The sequence below is a fragment of the Notechis scutatus genome, chromosome 1 (genome assembly GCF_049901735.1).
Source record: "Notechis scutatus isolate UNSWTSFEM ecotype Mainland chromosome 1, rNotScu1.2, whole genome shotgun sequence".
NCBI lineage: Eukaryota > Metazoa > Chordata > Lepidosauria > Squamata > Elapidae > Notechis > Notechis scutatus.
Window position 1 is genome coordinate 324,558,417 of NC_142009.1, and position 18,584 is coordinate 324,577,000.

At 43.4% G+C, this 18,584-nt stretch overlaps 1 protein-coding gene across 4 annotated transcripts in view; it reads right to left on the reverse strand.

Annotated features, from left to right (window-relative positions):
- Window positions 1-17,515, reverse strand: part of ANO8 (anoctamin 8) — a 71,430-nt gene extending 53,915 nt beyond the window's left edge. For 2 of the 4 annotated variants that reach the window (XM_026670977.2, XM_026670975.2), the window contains exons 1-2: window positions 17,078-17,515; window positions 4,644-4,754 (exon numbers count right to left, since the gene is read on the reverse strand). In XM_026670977.2, the coding sequence (XP_026526762.2) occupies window positions 4,644-4,754; window positions 17,078-17,186 (220 nt within the window). In that variant the 5' untranslated portion in view covers window positions 17,187-17,515. The remainder of the gene's footprint in view (window positions 1-4,643; window positions 4,755-17,077) is intronic. The other 2 variants (XM_087952572.1, XM_087952571.1) reach the window with 1 other exon arrangement.
- Window positions 17,516-18,584: the final 1,069 nt, after the last annotated feature.

The window sequence follows — 18,584 nt, forward strand, 5'->3', positions numbered from 1 at the left end:
ATTCTCCTTTATCAATGCTGGGGAGTTGCAATTCAGCTCTATTGGAAGAACTTCAAATCCATCACTATTGCTCTAGGTCTAGGTAATTCATTCCAATAATGAACTACTTGGACCAAGAATTTATCCTGATCTTCAGCTAAAATCTTGCAACTAAGATACACAAGAGCTACCCACACAACTTTTGTTTGTTTGTATGTATGTATGTATGTATGTATGTATGTATGTATGTATTTATTTATTTATTTAGAGTATGGCATGTATTAGCCAGGGATGACCAAGGTGGCTGGCTGCCTCTGTGAAAGGAATTTTTTCAGGCGGAGTTATCTTTACCCGCGGGATGCCTGAATGCTGGTAGGCAATCGGGGGAGGCTCCTTTCTTGTCTCTCCGTGGTTTATTCACTCATGGGAATCGAGCCACCGAGTACAACAAATGTCACACAGACTCATGCCTGCTTGGTAGTTTCCTTAAATAGGATTAAGGTTAGGGGTTAACCCATGTTATATCCACATTTCTAGAAGGAAATGCTAGTGTAATTACACCCTTATTCTTTTTTCACTGACTATATTGTGTTCCTCCATCATAATTTGTTGAATTGCATCTCTATTTGCTAGGTGCTGCATTCTTTATTCTGTCGATTGAAAAACCAAAGTGCCATCAGTTTTTAAGTTAAGGACACATTAGCAAACCACTGACTTTCAGTAGGTTATTGCTGTGACTGAAATATGCATCTGCAGCAAAACTTATGTAAAACAGTATGCCTACTGCAAGATGCCTTAATGTTCATACATATGCATGAATATCAAACAGGGAAGATGCATTAATATCAAACAGGGAAGATGCATCAATTTTCCCATTAGCAAATTAACTGCTAGAAGGATTGGAGGCCGTGCAGTGTTGAAGACATAGGTCAAAGCTTGCAAAGTGGATGATGAAGCCCTTGCCTGAATAAAACTATCAAATAGGAGCATTGATTGTGACGGGATGAAGTAGGCTACATTCCCAGGAGTGCATTCCAGAGGAATAAGAGGCAGCTCATTCCAAATATTTAGTATGAGAAAAAGAGACTGGAGACAGCCCCTCCCTAATAGCTCAGAGTATATGCCAGATGCAGCTAGTAGAGTACTTAGTTGCCACAATTCTGTCTATAGGTGTGGAACAATAAAAAAAATTACTATGAGAATTAATACCACTTTATAAAACCTTAGTAAGACCATACTTAGAATAGCGTATCCGGTTTTGGCCACCATATTACAAAACAGAGGTTGAGGCTTTGGAGACTAAGACATATGAAGAACAATTGTAGGAATTGGGAATGGCTAGTTTAGAGAAAAGGAGGATTAGCGGTGACATGATAGCAGTGTTCCAATATTTGAGAGGTTGCCACAAAGAAGAGGAGGTCAATTTATTTTCCAAAGCACCAGAAGGCAAGACAAGAAACAATGGATGGAAACTAATCAAGGAGAGAATTTATTTTCCAAAGCACCGGAAAGCAGGACCGGAAACAATGGATGGAAACTAATCAAGGAAAGAAGTAACCTGGAATTAAGGAGAGACTTCCTAACAGTGAGAACAATTAACCAGTGGAACAATTAACCAGTGGAATGGCTAATTGTGGGTGCTCCAACACTGGAGGTTTTTAAGGAGAGACTGGACAGCCTCTTGTCTCAAATTTTGTAATGTCTCCTGCTTGAAAAGGGTTGGACCAGAAGACCTCCAGGGTCCCTTCCAGCTCTATTCTGATTCTGAGTCCCTCATGGATAGCCAACCAATTGCATTTGATTCCAAATTGCTTGGAAGAATCACCACATGTCTTTCTTGGTTTTGGGGGCCTGACATTAATTTATCTGTTATGAGAACTTTGGGGTTCCTCTGGACTTGTGGGTGAATCATTACTCCTACAGATCATCCTTAAATGTTATAACAGATCATCCTTTGCAATGGTGGCTGAAGAGCTGCACAATGCAATTAGTCATTAGTTTTTAGCTATGTTTTTGAATGCCTTGGGTGATGCAAGCTTCTTTCTCCCAAGTGATATCTGTTTGTGAATGCCTCCTCACTGGCAGTGATTCAAAAGCTTAAGTGCAGAAGTGTTCCTTCCCCCACCTTTCCTGCACCTCCATATTCTATTACGGTTTGGCATTTGTCCTGTGTTGGTATCTCCTTTCAAGCACATATTCAGTTTTATTCCTTCTGCTAATACAAGGAGGCAAAACAAAATAAAAACAAAAAAACCCCCAACTTCTGACGCCCTGGCTGAGCTCACCTGTCATGCTAGGTCATGGTCTGTTTTATCCATGCTTCCTTGAATTAATCTAAGTGTCTGGTTCACACATATTGGTAATCCCTAAATTAGTTTCTAAACCACACTGGTTTAGTTCTATTCATCACCCAACTAAAAGTCAATTTTGGAATAGTGGTTAAGCTGTTGACCTAGAAACCAGGTAACTGGGAGTTCTAGTCCTCCCTTAGGAATGAGTTTACAGACCTGAGATAACTGTGGTTAGGCATTCCCCCCCAGTTGTCTCCTCTGAACTGAAATATCCAGTTTCAGATGGGAAAAATAAAAACTGGGTGTTTGAGAAATGCAGTTTTTAGATAGGATAGGGAAATTAATTAAACTGCAATTTGCAAATGCTAATGATTAAGTTGGGCTACTCACATATGTTGAACTATAACTCCCATCACTTTCTAGCCATGCTGATCAAAGGCAATGGCAATTGTAGTCTAACATACCTAGAAGCACTAGTAAAAGTAGCCTCAACTTACAACTAGTTGCTTAGGAAGGGTTCAAAGTTACAACAGACTTCCCCAGGCTTCCCCAGATTCAAAGTTATCAAGGGGACACAGACACACACACACATCGTGGTTACATGATTGCATTTTGGGTGCTCAACAACTGGCCCACATGTATGGATGTCTGTGGTGTCACTTCACAATTTACTTGTTTTGTCAGAAACTGGCGTTTACTTCGGATTTCTGTCAAAAACGCCCATTGTGGATAATGGATTTTGCTTCATGAACATCATCAAAAAAAAAAATCATATAATTGGCCATAGTAACATGGTGACCTCCTTAACAACTAGCACAACTTACAACCATAATTCTGGGCTCAATCAGAGTCTCAAGTCAAAGATTCTCCATATAAGGAAGTTTGCTACACTTGTATTTAGAAATATGTAGAAAAATAATTATTGGGGAGGGACAAGTAAAGGTATGGGGAAGTGTATAAACTCTATTTTAGGATTGACCAAAACATTCCTGGGCTTAACATATTTTTCTTTAATTTGATCTCTGAATCCTAACTGAAATCATTAGCTGATCTTAAATTCTTTTGGAAGAATTCTCCATCTGCATGTGGATCACTGCGTTGTAACATAAATGCAAGTTAGGTTCGAGTTATGTGATGCCTCTCAGCATTATGACATATGGAACTTTCTTCCTATATAGCTTGAAAATTATTTTTTTAATAATAATAGGTTTTTAAAAGAGCTAAAATCATGTGTGAACACTAAGTCTCCAAAGGTGTTGATGTTCCAACTGACATCTTGCAATATTTTCCATAAGAACACACAACGTGATATTTGGCAATTTCCTGAGGTTTTAGTCACTTTGGGCATTTGTGGCTAGGTCAATCTGCACTGCCTTTGCAGGTTCTCATCCTGGGAAATGTTTTAAAAACAGAGCAATTTCACCCGTTCAAAGTTTGCCATCTCCATCATTCTTCACAAGAAGGGAGGGAAAATTACATAGAGGCTGTCACCAGGAGTTAATCCAAGGATAAACATTTATTTATATTTATTTATTTTGTTTTTGCTGAATCATTTAGTTTTGATGTCTCACTTGTCTACCTTGTTACTTTCATTCAAAACAAATGCTAGTAATGAGATACACTGAATAAATTGAATTAGTATTTTGGCTGATGCACTCCCTCCCATATAAGGGATATCTATTCTCAGATAGGCACATTGTACCTTTTTTAAAGCTGTAAACTTTGGAGGAAGCAACAGCAAGCAAGGATGGTCAGGCCAAGGTGAATTGGGGTTTAGTTGTGTCAGTTTTGTCAGCTGACAGAGCCCTAGATAAATCATTACCTCAGGAATAGGGTAAGTTTCAACCAGCCATATTGCACAAACTTTGTCCATTGAATGGTTCATCAAGTTATGGATTTTTAAAGTATGGTTTTATCAATGACTTGAAATTGGATGGATCCATTCAACCTATGAAGCCCAAAGCAACCACTTTGGTGCATTTGTTTATGAGACTTATCTAAATGCATGGCTCTGGATAACTAACCATGTTTTTAAAAAAAATACAAAGAAAAGCATAAAACGCACAGCAGTCAGGGAAAAAATATATAAAAGCAATAGGTCAACACAGCTCTAACAATGGGTCTGCCCTTGATCATCTGAATCCAATTCTAATCTGGTTACTGTGAATTCTGAGAAGACCTAACACCTGGAAGCCACCACATCCTACAAGATTACCTCCAGCTACTGTATTTCAGCAATCAAGACTAGACTGATTCAGAATGTCAAACTGCAGAAGTTATTTGGGGGAAACGGCAGAGAGGGGAAAATTAAAAGCACAACTCTAATTGCATTTGGAGAGAATCAATGGCAACCACCACACCGACCCTACACACCTGCCAGAGTCATCAGCACATCGCAGTTTTCTGTGGGGACCGTTTTCATCCACGATTTATTGGACATGATGTAACGCCCAGCCTGCAGCAGACGTTTCCCAAACAGCTTGTCTGTGAAGAGAGAAGTACAGATGGTGAATCACTGAGTGCTTTTGGAACCAGCATCTTTTAATTGAGCTGAGATGCATTGAAAAGAAACTTGGATGCCCTCTCTTTTCTCTCCTGTGAGGGACCCGCCTTGCCTCTCCTCTGATTTGCAGAAATGTCAGGCCTAAGTCCAGAGAAGACGCAGCAAAACCTAATCAAGTTCAGCCCTTGACTTGCTGATACCTAGTGAACAGAATCTTGCCAAGCTAAAGCTATAACTTTAGGGTTGTCAAACTCAAGGCCCGCAGGCCAGATCTGGCCTACAAGGTGCTTAGATCTGGCCCATGAGGCCATGCTGGAAACAGTAAAGGACTGGCCCATGGTGCCCGCCAGTGAAAATGGAGCTTGGGAGCGGCGCATGTGGTCCTCCCAGGTCCGTTTTCGCTGGCTGGAGGAGGTCATCACAGACAAAAACAGAGCCTGGGAGGACAATGGATTCCGCCCCGCCCAGGCCACCACAGATTCCCCCGACACAAGTGACATTGATGTGGCCACGCCCGCCAGTTGTCCCCCCCCCGAGGTCAAACACAACCCTGATTGCGGCTCTCAATGAAATAGAGTTTGACACTCCTGTACTAGATATATATCATTAGAGATTCTCAGATGCATCTACCCTGAACCTCTTCCCCTTTCCCCCATCCAGTTTAGGGCTGCACAATCTCCGAATGCTGGCCTGTCTTTGGGGAAGCTCTGGGTTGTCAAACCTCCAGGGGTGGGCTACTGGGGGGCTCGCGAGAGCCCCTAGCTAAGACTCTGCAAGGCTTGGAGGGCCCCCAAGAACCTCAGGAAGATAAGCAGCAAGGGAAAGCTCTTAATAGGCTTAATTGAACTTCTGGGCGTTTCACCCCTCGTAAAAGTGTTGCAAGCTAGATAAACAATCCACTCAGTGCTTGCGAGGGAGAGCCATTGAAAAAAAATCAGATAATATAGCCACTAGCCTCCAAGGGGATTAATCCCCAAATAATAAGAATCACGTAACTCACCAGGACCTCCACTAAGACTCCAAGACCCCTCTCACAGTCACTGCTATTAAGCCTGGTTTCACTCAGTCTTGTATTTAAGTATTAAATGCATGAAATAATACACAACTTTTTGGTATATATCTTTTTTTAGGTAATTAAGGCCAAGAAGCAAGGTCGAGTTGGCCACACCCACCCAGTCACATGACCACCCAGCCACACCCATCCAGCCAGTCATTAGGGCAGAGAGCCCCTTGCTAAAAAAATTTGAATCCCACTCCTGCAAACCTCCCCCACCGACTCCTCCTCCAGGTGCAGGTCCTGTCACATTCAGAGATTGGAGTGGGATGCTGGATTAAGAGCAGGCCCCTCCTCTGATCCAGCCGAGCTCATATTAGGGCTATCTATTGCCTTCTCTACCTTAGAAAGCCATCAGAGCTTTTCATGTTCAGAGACCGTGTTTCAGAACAACCAGTGCAAAAGGAAGTAACAGCGAAAAGATTTTTTCCAATGAAAAATCCTTTCCCCATGAAATATCTTTTCCCACCCTCTCATTAGGTTAGGCTACTGGTAGTCTTCCACTTACGATCACAATTGGGTCCAAAATTTATGTTGCTATTCGAGAGAATTGTTAAGTGAGTTTTGCCCTATTTTACAAACTTTCTTGCCGCAGTTCTTAACTGAATCACTGCAATTGTTAAGTTAGAAACACAATTGTTGAGTGAATCTGGCTTCCCCATTGACTGCTTGTCAGAAGGTTGCAAAAGGTGATCATGTGACCCTGGGACACTGCAACCGTCATAAATATGAGTCAGTTGCCAAGCATCCAAATTTTGATCAAGTAGCCATCAGGATGCTGCAACGATCATAAGTGCGAGAAACGCTTGTAAGTCGCTTTTTTCAGTGCCGTTGTAATTTCAAACAGTCACTAAACGAATGATTGTAAGTCAAGGACTACCTGTACAATTATGTCCTGCTACTGCAAGAATGCTCATCCCAGGTCAGGATCATGGGTACGGCAGGCAAGAAAATCTGAAGACACAGGGCTGCAGAAGGCAGCTTCTCTGTGATACCCACATAGCCACAATTGAAAACTGATAATGAACAAGCCAGAATCTCTGTTCTTACTGTGATAGAAAATCCTTCAACATTAAACAGTAGAACGTTAAATTCTGAATGAACAATCCAAATCTACTGATAAGTTGTTCAGACAAACCTATGCAACCATATCAGTAAAAATGCATTTCTATTCATCACATTGCTTATTTTTCTGAATGCATATCAAGGACTTGGGGCCATTGGTGACCTCATGGAAACCTGAGCATTAGGGCATGTTTTGAGGGAAGAAGTTGGACTCCGATGGGAAATCTCAGTTTCTCCCTTTGCTGGAAAGGATCTATAAGCACTTTTGTGACATAGGAGCAGAAACAGTTCAGTGCAGAAGTTAGGCTAAGTAAGTGCCTGACGTTAAGAGGGCAGGAACCTTGGTGGAAAACAATTTAGATCAGGCATGTCTAACCTGCACATGTGGCCCTGGACAGCTAGAATAATGCGGCCCCCACAATGTTATAATGAAAAATATTAAACAGCAAATAAAATTTGTTATTTATATACATTAGCTATATTATATAGTTTATATGCAGCCTATGGCAATCCCTTTTCACTGAAAGTGGCTCAGGCAAGCCAAAAGGTTGGACACCCATGGATTACACAGTCTGCCTTTCCTCTTTCATATCCCCAAACTGTGCCCTGGTTAAGTTTAGCTCCTTCTTCATAGGGCTGCCAATCCTGTCCTCTGCCAAAAAAAAGTGTTGTGCCTATACATTCAACAGCCACACAGGCAAAAATTCAACAGGGGAAGTATTTTCCACCTCAAGCTGGGCTTTATTTACAGTTGCAGGCCCAGAAGTCTATCATAATTGGAAGTCCATTGCTCTGCCGTTCCCAAAAAAAGGACAAAGGTGTTCTTAGGAAAATACATATAAAAGCCAGAATAATTTAATAATCCATAATACATAACAGTGATTTACCTCCTCTTGCACCACCAAGAAGAATAAAGTGCTCTTTATTCTTTGTTTAATGCATTCTTCTTGCAGTGCAAGTCAATTCTTGCTAAAGGTTGTATCAGACCTATAAACCAGCACCTCTTCATTCAAGCTCCCACCTCTTCAAGGGACTCTTGTTTTTCTCTCTCTGGTTCATCTTGATTTGCACATAAACCACGCACACATGCACACACGTACACACCAGTTTGCACAAAAGGATCCCTTTTATCCGTTGCAAGATAGACCCAGCCAGATGTCACCAAGAACGCATACTTCTTACGTATACTTACTATTGGGAAATCTCCGCTGAAAAGATGGAGAAATGGGGAGGGGGAGGCGGTGGGAATGTTGAAACTAGACATCTCTATGGCAACCAACTCAATGATGGATTTCCCAGTAGTTTTGGTTGTTCTCAGCATATATCGAGTCCACTGATCTACAGTTTCTGCCTGCTGTCCACTAATAAGCTATTAAAGGTCCAAAATTTGCAACAGGAGCAAAAACCAGAATTTGGCTTGCCTTGCGTCAGAAATACTGTGCGGGAAACAAAACCTTCCCTAGTGAGATGTGAAGAAATTTCAGTTCCCAGAATTTGCAACGTGGCCTATAAGTGATGGCAGCGGTGGCTTCAGGATCCATGCATACCGGTGCAGAAATATTTGTGGCTAGCTATAACCAAAAAGCCACCATTTAATTTATTTACTTATTTGATTTCCATAACTGCCCATCTGTACAAGTAAAACGTGCCAATTGTGGCACATTTGCATAGGCTGCAAAGCTAAAAGATTAGAGAGAATAGAGTCCAATGACAAACTTCTTGCATGCATGAATGTCATGTGTAGTTTCCTAAGCCCATGGGCTTGACATGTAAATCCAGACAGAGGAACATATCGTAGTCTTGATTTAACCATTGAAACATTTAACCATTGAAACAAATGCTATTTAATTTTCTAAAGCACCTGAAGGCCAGGAATAATGCATGGAAACTGATCAGGGAGAGATTCAACCTGGAAGTAAGGAGAACTTTTCTGACAGTGAGAACAATCAACTAATGGAACAGCTTGCCTTCAAAAGTTGTGGGAGCTTCACCACTGGAAGCTTTCAAGAAGAAACTGGACTACCATCTATCAGAAATGGTGTAGGGTCTCCTGCTTGTCGGGGGGGGGGGGGGTTGGACTAGATCAGTGGTCCCCAACCTTGGCAATTTTAAGACTTGTGGACTTCAACTCTGGGAGTTGTTATTCTGTATCTGTAACACCAAAGGAAGATAGGCTCTAAAGAACTATAGCTTTTTAGATATTTTACAAATATGTTTCTTAAAAATTTTAAAAATTTAAATCTAAAAATCTAAGTATGTTTACTGTTTTGCTGTTTGCTACCCAGAGTTACTTTTTGTAAGATGGGTAACCATATAAATTTGATTTAAATAAATAAGTTTTCCAGTAACATCACAACATCCCTAAAATGGGGATGCACTGCAGCCCCCAATTCTCCCATTATTTCACCTCTGGCATATTGTGACAGGGAACCCAGTCAGAAAGTTCTCCAGGGAAGAAAGAACTATACATGCCACTGGATCCCTTTGGAGAAGAGCTGGCTATAATGATTACTCCTTTAATCATTATCTTCAGAAATGTTTCTGCCCAGGACATGTTAGCTTATTGTTGCTAAACGTAGCAATGAGGACTAGAAGCTTGTGTGGCAAAAAATCCAGCTAGACTGGAACAGGCAGCAGCAGAAAATAGATGCGAAGGCAGAACCTGGCCCAAAGCCAATGGGCTACAAAGATTAGCACATCTGGAAACAAATATGTCAAGACAAGCAGGACTCATCTCCTTCAGCAGGTAGTTAATGGAGAGAAAGGGCCCAAGGGTTCCCTGGAGTATGAATCACACCCTGCTATTTTGCAATAGTTTTATCTAGTCCTTTTCCTGAGAAATAAAAGTTTCGCTGTTGGGCTAAAACTGGGGGGGAAGAAAACCCATCCTTTAATTTTCTGGTGCCTTCTTGGACAAATCCATGCAGTTTTCTTGGCAAAATTGCAAAGTGGTTTGCTATTAACTTCTTCCAGGATGTGTAAAGTGGAAAAAGAGCAACTGGCTAAAAATTGTCCAGGGGTCTCTGCAGGGGTGGGTTTCAATTTTTTTTAGCAGAGGGTTCTCTGCCTGGTTGCTGGGTGGGCATGGCCATGGTGGGTGTGGCCTAGTCGGCCTCCTGTACCATGGCCCGGGGGCGGGGGCATTTTTGCCCTCCCCGGGCTCCGGTGGCTTTCCTTGAGTCTCTGGGAGAGTGAAAACGGCCTCCCAGGCTCGGGAGGCTCTCTGGAAGCCAGAAATGGGCCCGTTTCCGGCCTTCCCAAACTTCTGGGAGGCCTGTTTTTCACCTTCCCCGAGCCTCCGCACGCACTTACCTGCATCCAAAACGGGCCACGTGGGGACTCTGGGGAGGGGAGGGGAGGGGAGGGGTGGGCGGGGCCAGCCAGGAGTGGGATTTGAGGGTTCTCCAAACCGCGCAGAATCTTAGCTAGAGGATCTCCCAAACCCCTGCAAACCCCCAGCAGCCCACCCCTGGGTTTCTGTGACTAAGAGAAAACTACAAACTGTGGTTCCTACTCCACTACCTGATCCACTACAACCAGCCTGGCCTTTCATGCCTGATTAGCCATATCAGGGTTACCATAATGGCTACACTGAAAAGCCAAAGCAAGTCCATACAGGTAGTCCTCGACTTAACAGCCTTTTTTTTTTTTTTGTATTTATACCCAGGTCTGCCAAACAACATTCTAAAGTTGGAAAAATATTATGGACTATTTTATTTTTTTATTTTATTTATTTTTTTATTTTTGTCAATTGCTTACAAGATAATAGGTATAAGTAGAAAAACATCATTATGAATACATGGATACATATAAGAAAAATAAAAAGAAAAGAAAAGAAACAATAGGACAGGGACGGTAGGCACGTTGGTGCGCTTACGCACGCCCCCTTTTGTTTAATGACCGTTCAAAGTTACAACGGCACTGAAAAAATGGACAGGGCCATTTTTCACAAATACAAACCGTTGCATCCCTGTGACCTCATGATCAAAATTCAGACACTTGGCAACGGATACGCATTTTATGACGGTAGCAGTGTCCTCAGGGCTGTGTGATCAACTTTTGCGACATTCGAACAGACAAAATCATTGGGGAAGCTAGATCCCACTTAACAATCGTTTTAACAACTGTGGCGATTCACTTAGCAACTGTGACAAGAAAGGTTGTAAAATAGGTCTTGGTTAGCAACACAAATGTTGGGTTCAATTGTGGTCATAAGTCGAGGACTATCTCTAATTAAAACAAAATGAGAGAGGCATCAGCCTATTTCCGCCACCTCCTGTGTATTCATGACCATTTCAAATGCAGAGTTATACAGCCTCTGTCCATGGACGCTTTAAAATAAATGTGTCTTATACAGTAGCTATCATCAGAACAAGTCCCTGAAGTCAAAAGACAAATCTAAACTCAATTCTCCCCACTCTCAGAGTATGTTGTCTGTTGCTCTTTAAGTATGTTGGATTACAATTCTCTGAATAGCAGCATGAATTTGGAATTATGGGAGTTGTAGTCCCAATTTGACTGGAATCCACAAATTATGGAACGGTACCACCTAACTAGACTAGGCCTAGAGTACTGCATTCAGCTTTGATCACCACATTATAAAAAAAGATGTTGAGACTCTAGAAAAAGTACAGAGAAGAGCAACCAGGATGATTAGGGGACTGGAGACTAAAACGTATGAAAAACAGTTACAGGAACTGGGCAGGGCTAGTCTAGTGAAGAGAAGGACCAGGGGAGACAGGATAGCAGTCTTCCAATATTTGAAGGGCTGCCACAGAGAGGAAGGGGTCCAGCTATTTTCTAAAGTACCCAAAGGCCAGATAAGGAATAATGGATGGAAACTAAACAAGGAGAGATTTTAACCTGGAAATAAGGAGAAACTTTCTGACAGTGAGAACAATCAACCAATGGGACAGCTTGCCCTCAGAAGTTGTGGGAGCATCATCACTTGAGACTTTCAAGAAGAGATTGGACTGCCATTTGTCAGAAATTGTGTAGGGTCTCCTGCTTGGGCAGGGGTTGGACTTAGATGACCTACAAGGTCACTTCCAACTCTGATTATCTGTTATCTGTTAACTCTGTGATGGTGAACCTATGGCACGTGTGCCAGAGGTGGCACGCAGAGCCCTCTCTCTGGGCACGTGAGCCGTCGCCCCAGCTCAGCTCTGCTGTGTATGTGCGTGCACACCTCCTGCTGGCCAGCTGGTCTTTGGGTCTCTGATGTGCATGTGCAAGGAGCGGGGTGCATCCACGGGGAGCAGGGTGCATGCACGGGGAGAGGGTGCACTGCATTTTGGGGGTGTGCATGTGTGCGTCTGCTTTGAGCACTTGGTGCCAAAAAGGTTAGCCATCACTGACCTAGCTACTATTGAGAGCATTGTTGACTACAACAGGTAGTCCTCGACTTACAAAAGTTCACTTAAGTGACCGTTCAAACTTACAACGGCACTGGAAGAAGTGACATGACCGTTTTTCACACTTACAGCTGTTACAGCCTCCCCATGGTCACGTGATCAAAATTCAGAGGCTTGGTAACTGACGCATATTTATGATGGTTGCAGTGTCCCTGGCCATGCGATAATCTTTTGTGAATATCTGACAAGCAAAGTCAGTGGGGAAGCCAGATTCATTTAACTATCATATTACTTACTTAACAACTGCAGTGATTCTCTTAACAACAGTTGCAAGAAAGGTCGTAAAACGGGGCAAAATTTACTTAACTGATTTGCTTAGCAACAGAAATCTGGAACTCAACTGTAGTCGTAAGTCGAGGACTACCTGTATTTGCTTCCAAGATAGCAAAAACAAAGTATTGGGCAACATCTTCCCCTACACCCAATCCCCACATTGTTTGCATAACTCCTAGTGTTTATTATTCAAAGGTATACAATGTCTAAATATGGAGGTTCTGTTTAGCAACCTTGAAATAATTGATATTAACCGTTTGTATGAATACTAGAGCAGCCCCCCCATAAATTGGATGAAAAGGCTTCCTAATCCAGGTCCAGAAAGACTGAAAACTAGACTATGAATGTGGATTTATCTACTTATATACAGTAACCATCATCACTTCTTATGGCAGAGTATGTTGTAAATAATGTATGTGCTCCTTCAAATAGTTACACTTCTTGGGAACTCTAGGGTGCCTCTCTCTTCAGTTTGCGGCATGCAATCAGATGCTGTACAAAATTCTTCTTTGTTTTACAATTTCGGTTCAGAAATTGTTATGCAGTTTAGAGTTAAGATGCTAAGGGATGTGTCATTTTGCATGTGCCCACTTCTGAGAGTCCAACACACATATTTGATTACTGCCAATATGGACTCCATTTCAAGGAAGGGCAAAAGCTGCAAAACTCGTTTCTGATCAACTGTATACAATTGGGACATGCTGGAGATAAAGCTGATGCTTGTAGAATAACAGCAACTCCCTGTTCAAAGGAAATCTATTCCCAGTTAATAGATCCCTGCAGGAAAATAACACAGGGAAGTTTGGCAAATTTCATGTCTTGCCAACGGGCTTCTTGGAGGCATCTGGCAAGTCATTTTGGAAACAGGATGCAAGACATCCTGTTTACAGATCGAGTAGATGTTCTTTGTATGTTGAATACATTTTAACTTGGCAGACCTTTTGGAATCCTTTAAACCAATTTTCCCCAATCTGGTGCCCTTCAGATGTGCTCGAAAACAAATCCAACATCCCCATATGTAATTGGAATTATTGTCCAATATATCTAGAGGGAATTGCTTTTAAAGTTGTGAAGAATGGATCCTATATTTCATTCTGGAATGCCAACTACTGATGGGAGAGGAAAAAAATTAATCGTTACCAAAAGCAGGACCTCATATTTGATCCATTTAAGTGAAGTGTTTACCCTTACAGCTTTTCCTCAGGATATCTAACCCACATGGAACCTCCCTATGCAAGAGTAGTCTACCTCATAATGCTACAAAATAAGGAGTAAAGAAAGGCTATAAAGATTTGCAGCATAAAATAGAAACGCCTATTTATCTTTTCCTAATTTTCAGGGTGTCCGTCCCTTCTTCCCCATACTAACAGTTTGCTCAAGTTTTTCTATTAGGCTATGCTAAGAAGTTACACAACTTCAATTAATCGGATTCAGAACTGCAGCCTCCGCTTGTTGGGAAAATTCTGGAAAAAGGATGAAATGATACAAGATTGAAAAAATTATTCCCCCATCTCAGCCAACTCAATGGGAATTGGGAATTTGACAAAGGAGTTCTGTCTTTGCGGATTGTGCGTGCTGACTCCAGGCAATGAAAGACACAGGCTGGGCATTGTGGGTGCCCAAAATCTTCTTGGCATAGCTGTAGTGTGGGCTGAGGTTGGCACTACAGTGAAAATATATGCACATGCACGTACTCTCACGTATGTCAGCAGACTTCAATGCAAAGTCTCCAGAACATAGCTGGATTCGTATAACATGCTTAATCTGAGTCCTGAGTTTACTCATTTTCAGGATTCACACTATTTATTGAATTTAAACTGAACCAAAAAGCTAGAATTCTGACAAAACACTAAGCTGCTAAAACGTTACACAAGGTTAAAACCAACCAAGCTCAGCATAGTGTGTCAGTACTGCCGCCCGCTTTTTTTGACCAATTAAGCACTTTCTACTTTTAAATAGCTAGAATCTAGGTAATGAGAACTCTCTCCTATTTGCACCAATAGAGTTAGCTTGTGACATTAATTTACATATTAATAAGATGTATTTCTGGGCCAAATCAATCCAAAGGTTTGGAGGATTCAATTAATCTTCAAGAGTGCACAACTTATCTTTTTTTGTTCAAACTACCATCTTCAGGTTCAAAATCTCTGCCTAAGAGATCATACTTCTTTTTTTTACCTTGCTTGATTCTATGCTGTTTTATTCAGGGACAATAGTTTTGCAGTTCCTTCATTAACTCATAGAACTAACTACATGCCTGTTACTTCGGTGGGGTGAAAAACTACCAGAAAAAAAATAAGGTGGGCAAGAGAAAGCTACTAATACACCTCCCGTTGAGGCTCTGTCCTCAGAAACAGCTGTTTAGTATTACTAGAATTTTCTTCATCTGATGGGACAGGGATAAAATACTTTCTTCTCTCTAATATCCAGATGTACTTATGCTTAAGCAATTTATTGTAATTTGGCCACATGTAGATTCTAGATATATATTACACTAAAACATAACACAATTGTGAGGTTTTGGTTTTTCAGACATAAGGTACAATTACAGTTTGTCAACCATAGCTGCCTTAGGGCTTAATACATTGTAAGGATCCATCCACTGTGGCTCAGGCAACTAATAAAGGTTAAAACTACTAGTGGTTTAGCACACCGTCTTTAATAATTTAATGTATTGTATGAAACCAGCCAAGTGAGCTTTATGCAATAAATTGTGGCTAAAAATATGGTTTAAGTTTATGAACCCAAGCCATGTGCTTAGCTTTAATTATGGATTTCAGTTCAGTACAATACTGAGTGCAGTTTGTGGGAGCTGAAGTCCAATACTTTAAGCCAGGGATTCTCAATTCATATTTGGGGGGTTGGGGTTGGGAATCCTATCTCAAACAGATAATTCACATCCTAAACTGTTTCCCACAGATTTGCCCCAGGTCCTTCACAGTTTTTCCACTGCTAACCTTGAAGAAAGATTAGGCCTGTGAAATAAATAATGATTTTTGCTTTATTTCTTAGTTTTATATCCCGCTTATCCCCACGGAAGAACTCTTATATAAAAACATGGGTGGGGGGAGACAAGTATAAGTGTGTGTGTGTGTGTGTGTAAGTTGCATCTAAACTGTACTGAAGCAAAACCCCATTCCTAAGATGTCCGTAAGGGGTATACATAACAGCACCAACGTGCCTACCGTCCCTGTCCTAATATTCCATTTTATTCATACCCAATTCATGTACTTATAATCATGTTCCTAATTATATCTGTTATCTAAAACATGCTTAAATAAATAAATAAATAAATAAACTGGCCAAGGACATAAACCCTGTTGCATGTATAACCGATCACTAGGACTGCAGGTCCAACGCCTAGTGTCTTTTGGAGAAATTTTAAAATATCAAGCAGTATATGAACTCTAGGTGCTCTATTATCACCCCATTCTCACATACATTTGTGTGCACGCACACACGCTAAACTCTTGAAGTCTCTTTCTATCCGAAATGGGCCAAAAGGGAAAGAGCGAGGGGGAAAAAAAGACAACCTCACTCTGCCCAGAGGTTTCCAAAAGGTACACAGGGAGGGAGAGGCCTCCTTCCCAACCTAGTCCTGCTCATTCCTCCCCCCGCGTGGCTGGGTTTTCTCAGCACCAGCTCAATAAATAAATATTTCAGGCTCCTTCCCACTGGCGTTCCACAGCGGCGCCCTCCAGGTACGCTCGACCACAAGTCCCATCACCCGCAGCCCACGTCCCGCGCGTCTAGAAAGCCCGGGTTTGGGAGAAGCCGACGCGCGCCCTGCGACTCCCTCGCCTCGCGACCTTTAAGGGTCCTCTCGCCACGGCCCCGCCGAAAAGCAGCCTCCCCCGATGGCGGCGTCATCCAAAGCCAAGGCGCGGATGGCCTCCGCCGCAGTGGACCTGCAGGGCCGGTCTCCTTCGGCCTCTGCCGGCGGGACGGAAATTTTGGAAGGGCGGAAGAGGGCCGCTCCCACCTGCACCCCGAAGACCGGCTGACCTCCGGAGGAGACGCGAGGGGTCAGGTCCGGGCGCTCGCCTTACAATTCCACGAGGCGCCCGTGTCTGCGCGGCCGGGCGTCGTGTCCAGCCACTCCCGACCAGGCTTTCGAGGACGCCTCACACCCCCACCCCACCCCAATCCGTCGACTGAAGCCGGTGGGCTCTCGGGTCGGGGGAGTCACGCCCGCTTGTGAGACAATAGACTGGCGGCGGCGGCGGCGCGACTGCAGCCCCTTCCACGCCCGCACACACACACACACACACAGGCGCGCCTTCCCAGCCGGCGCCCCGCAGCCGGTGTTTCCACCCGGGAAAGGGATGCAGCCGCCCTCCGGTCTTCCTCAACTTCGTCAAAGTCCGCGCTTGCCAACATCTACGGGCGGCTGCGGAAAAGCCGCCGGTGCGACCCTTCTTTATCCACGGTCCTCCGCCCGCGCCGCCATCGCCATCCCACGGCCCGGGACAGCCGCCCGGGGGCAGCGCTTACTCACCCAGGACCCCGGTGGCAGGTGGCGCGGCCGCCTCCCCATCCATCGCTCCTCCGCCTCGCTTGTTCTCCTGGACGCTCGCCGCCGGTCCTGCCGCCCCAGTCTCTGGCATCGTGGCTCCTGAGCTCAAGGTTGAGGGCTGCACCAGGAAAACAGCATCGCAGTGCGGCGTCGGGATGCGGGCGGCTCATCCGAACCAAGAAAGCAGCCGGGGCTGGTCTCACAGCCGCCAGGACGGGAGGGTGGCGAGCGAAGGACCGGAGCTGGGCTGAAGAGGCAGCCGGCGCGCCATCAGGGCCGGGCTGGAGCGACGGACGCCTGAAAGGGGGCTTCCTTGCTCGGCCCAGGTGAGCGGCACCTGCCCCGGATGGCCCCTCCTAACGCATCCAGCGCCCCAAAGCGCCTCGGAGCGAGCCAGCGTGCAGACGGAGGGACAAAGGAGGGGGGGAAAGCGAAGAGACGGCGAAGAGCCGTTTAATAATCTGGTTGGCCTGCGACTCCCGAGCGCCATCTGTCAATAGCGTGCCTGGGGTTGAATTGGGATCCCCTGGCAGAACTGTTAATACTTTCCCTGTGTGTTCTCCGCTGCACACGGACACAGTATCTGAGATAATTTCTCCTAATTATACATTGAATTTGACCCCTCGTGGTCCACACACTTCTCCCAGACTAACGTATTTAGTAATGGATATTTCGGGGTTTTAGCAGGAGTTGAAATAAAAGAACAGTCAAATGGCGGTAATAAATAAAGCAGCCTTTAGGAAGAGGAGGTTAAATTAGGACAGGGCCCACAATCAAAATGAAAACAGTAAATCCATGATGGCGAGCAACGCGATGAAATGTCAAATGACGACAAAGAAGATATTTTGTCAATCTGTTCCCATATCTGAGGAGTTCAGAGATTGGCTGCCTTTGAATAAGGATGTTCCACTTCCTATAAATAGCTGATAATAGACCTCTTGCCTGCTACAATACTGAACTTTTCATAGTTAAATGCCCTCTATTTGTGTCCGTCACATCTTGTGAGAACGAACCCCACATGTTACAGTTCACGAAGCTTGCATGATGGGGGTAATTGGGAGGTTTCTCTCTTTAAAAATGATGCTCCACATACTTCAGGGATCTACTAGATGCTTTTTTGAGTTTCCTATTTCTGTGGTGGGTTGTTGCTTTTCAGTAAAAGATTTTGAAAAAGTGGCTGGATCCACAAAAAAACAGGTTGAGGATGGTATAAAGCCTTTTAGTCCCAGTTTAGAATTAAAACTGGATTGAGTGGTCTATTCTTTCAGGAAATTATTTAATCTGTACCACACCTGTTAGCATGGTTCCTTCTAAACCCTTACATTTCATGTCCTCCATCCTTATTTCCCTGCCTTGTCTTGACTTCAAATAACTTCACATCCTAAAGGTCAAGTTGTTATTTCTAGACTCCTTCCAGAACAGGTGTAATTAGAGATAAACATTCCTTTTGCTGATTTTTTTTTTTTAAAATAGCCTTAAATATGAAGGA